Source organism: Octodon degus, unplaced genomic scaffold (assembly GCF_000260255.1).
Source record: "Octodon degus isolate 3935 unplaced genomic scaffold, OctDeg1.0 scaffold00001, whole genome shotgun sequence".
NCBI classification, from domain to species: domain Eukaryota; kingdom Metazoa; phylum Chordata; class Mammalia; order Rodentia; family Octodontidae; genus Octodon; species Octodon degus.
Genome location: NW_004524577.1, coordinates 21,395,310 through 21,398,880, shown reverse-complemented (window position 1 = coordinate 21,398,880; position 3,571 = coordinate 21,395,310). Strand labels below are relative to the sequence as shown.

General features: G+C 38.8%; 1 protein-coding gene across 1 annotated transcript in view; it reads right to left on the bottom strand.

Moving 5' to 3' along the window:
- Positions 1 to 519: 519 nt before the first annotated feature.
- LOC101590894 (adhesion G protein-coupled receptor B3) overlaps positions 520 to 3,571 on the bottom strand; it is a 157,224-nt gene continuing 154,172 nt past the window's right edge. Inside the window, 1 exon segment of the mRNA XM_023702069.1 lies at positions 520 to 917. Within this exon segment, the coding sequence (XP_023557837.1) occupies positions 520 to 917 (398 nt within the window).

Sequence of the window (3,571 nt, the reverse complement as noted above, 5' to 3'; positions counted from 1 at the left end):
GCTGGGGGATTGAACTGTGGTCCCTGTGCTTTGCTACAGCTTGTTCTAAGTAGGTGCTTTAGACCACTGAGCCATCTCACTAGCCACACTCATGGGCCTTTTCAATCCCTTGTATGTACTATTTTTAAAATTATTTGTCTTTTTACTATAACTGTAGTCAATAGTTGTCTTGGTACAATACTCTTTAAGCTGTTGCATTGCATTTGATTCCCATATAACTAGTTTTGTTTGTTTGTTTGTTTGTTTTGTTTTGCAGAACCAGGGATTGAACTCAGGTCCTTGCACTTGCCAGGGAAGCACTTGTTCCACTGAGCCATCTCCCCAGCCCCCTCATATAGCTAGTTTTAACAAAATATCTATCCTAATTTTTACCAAAACTCTTAAAATAGCATCATAAAGAACATATAGGTGCATCTTATGTTTTATTTATTTTTTAAGAAACAAAAGACCAGTTGAATTTTATTGGGAGTCCAGGGTGAAAGCTGGAAGCTTTGGCCACTAGAGGCCTAAGACGGTCCTCTACTCCTCGTCCTTGGCATCACCGTGCATGATGACATAGCAGATGTTCTTGTAATCCGCATTGCCACCCACATCTGGGAGGAAGGCTGCCCACATGTTCTTGAGCTCCTCAGGGGTGAAGTGGTTGCACTGCATGGTAAGCAGTTCTTCCAGAAACTGCTTCCTGAGGGGGCCCTTCCCCTCGGGGTCCAGGACCTTGAAGGAGCTGGTGACCCAATCCTTAGGATCTGCACCCTTGAGCTTCTCTCCAAACATGGTCAGGAAGACGGTGAAGTTGATAGGACCGCTGGCTTCCTTCATCATGGCATCCAGATCCTTCTTCTTCACATTCGGGCGGCCGATGGCTGCGAAGGTGTCCCGAAGGTCCTCTTTGTCAACAGTGCCATCTCAGTTGTATCCTATATTTTAAAAGCGTAATATATTAACTTTGATATACCAAACAAAGCAAATATTAATTACTTAACATTAATATAGATCACAAAAGCATTCTTTTTTAATTGGCTAAATTCTCCATTGCTTTTATGCTGTATTTTCATTGTACTCAGTCTTGTGGGGTGCTTTGAGCTAGAAAAAGCACTTTGACCATGTGGAATTCAAACATAAAGCTTAAAAATGCCTCTCTCACAGGCTCTTCTGAGCCCAATTTTCAAAAGGCTGCCAAGATTAAAAATGAAGATGTGGTCATTCGATCTTTTTCTCTATCTACATTCTACACATATCACAATATATAAGTACAGGGGCTGGGGAGATGGCTCAGTAAATAAGTGCTTCCCTAGCAAGCACAAGGGCCTGAGTTCATTCCCAGGTTTCACAAAAAAAAACAAAAACAAAAAAACAAAAAACAATATATAAGTACATATTCACACAACACCTTTTCTAAAGATACTTTCTAAACACATATCTACACCCCCACACACACACTTTCTAAAAATAAAGCCAGGCAAATGGTGCATACCCAGTCTTCTGGAAGGCTGAGGCAGAAGGATCATGCATTCCAGCCCAAACTGAGTAATTTAGTGATTTAACAAGAGTGTGTCTTGAAATTTGAAAAATTAAAAGGGATAAGGATGAGGTTCAGTGATATAGCCTCGGGTTCAATCTCCAGGTCTGAAAATAAATGAAGACACAAATAATATTATCTGTAATCATATGCAACTGTCTTTTTTTAAAGTACTGAGGTGTTTGAATCCAGGGGTGCTCTGAATTCTCAGCCCTTTTTAGTTATTTTTACTTTGAGATATTGTCTTGCTAAATTGCTAGGCTGGCCTTGAGTTTATAATCTTCCTACCTCACCCTCCCACATATCTTGGATTATAGGCATATGTCACACTCTTGAAAAGCTTTGTATGGTATGTGCTACTATTTAATAAGGCTTTTCTTGATAAACATTCAATCACTTCCCAAACTGTCATCACTGCAAGATGCTCTAATGAATACCCTTGTTGAATTAGGTTGAATCATTTGGAATTACTGCTTTTGTATATTAAAACATTTATGTCTATGAAATGAACTTTTTGAAATGGATCATACCTCAAAAGATACAAGTACTTTTAAATTTTTATGGTTGCTACTACATGACTCTCCTAAAGGATGTGCTAGCTTCTACTGTGTTCAACACTCCATGTCCTTGGCAATAATAAAAGCTTTCAACCTTTTAAATTTCTAACAAAAAAAAAAATCCTATCCCTCAGTGCTGAGATTCACTTTTCTTTCTACACTGTGAGTAGGTTGGACATCTTTCTGCACGTATATGTCACCTATGGCATCCCAAGTATCACTGGATTCCCCCGAACTTTCCAACTCCTACGTGCAAAAAGAATCAAACCTCTGATGTGCTGAGCTGCAAAAGGCTCAAGTCAGCAACTTCTGGCATTGCCAGTTCTAAGGATAACCCACTACTACTATGGACTACTGCACTATATTGGATTATTTTGCTGAATTCACACACCTACAGTATTTAAATGGCAATGGAATACCCATCTCTGACAAAACTAGACGAAAGAAGAGTATACAAATGAAGGACCATTTTGTATCTATATATACAAAATAGTTAGGATGGATATACAGCTACTTTCTCTTAATTCAATGAGAAGAAAGGTTTGTACTAATAGTGTTTGGACAGGAAATCATGTCTGCATCTTGTACTATGAATAACCACTACAAAGACAACAATATGCAATGTATTAATTATTGAAACTGTCCTACTAATCAGTTTTGAAACTGTCTCATTGCTATTTTTTTCTCAATAAAATTAATAATATAAAAAAGAATCAAACCTCTGAAATAACACATGCTTATTTTGAAAACATACCTTTCAGGAACCTGGAATGGGTTCTTTTCCTGCCTTTGAATTCCTATTTGTGTCTATGACTAGACACACAGACATGTATTTTCTCCTTTGGCTTCTGTTTTTTGAACTTCAGTTGCTTGAAAAACCCCACTGGACTTGAATCAGAGAAGCAAGGAGGAGGTCATCAGCGAGTTTGTGTTTCCACCGTGTCACCTGCCTACCATCAGGGGGTCTGGGCATCTCGGTGCCTCCTTTCCAAGCTCCATTTTCCCACCCTAACAAACTTCTCCTCTCCCAGCACTGAGAGGCAATTGCCTACTTTTGCTTAGGCAGACTCATTTACTGAATTAAAGTCGTTTGGCTTCCACCATAGCAATTAGTATGCAAATTAACAGTATATTACCTGCAGAGTCATAAATTACCTTGACAAACTTAATATTCACAGATTCTACATACCAGTGTGGGTAATTTTTCTCTTTCTCAGTAGTTGTAGACCAGGGTGATTCGCCTTATTGAACCGTTACACATTAAATCAACAGTTGAAAAATTAACCATTTTTCAAAGCATTTTGTTATGCATTTATTTCTTTCAGCAAGCAATAAAGTGGAACATTAAATATGTGGTGGATCTTAGTGTGTACCTAATGGCCAGTGAATGCATTTAAGTCTAAAGGAGGGAGGGAGGAAGGGAAGGAGAGAGAGAGAGACAGAGAGAGAGAGACAGAGAGAGAGACAGAGAGAGAGAGAGAGAGAGAGAGAGAGA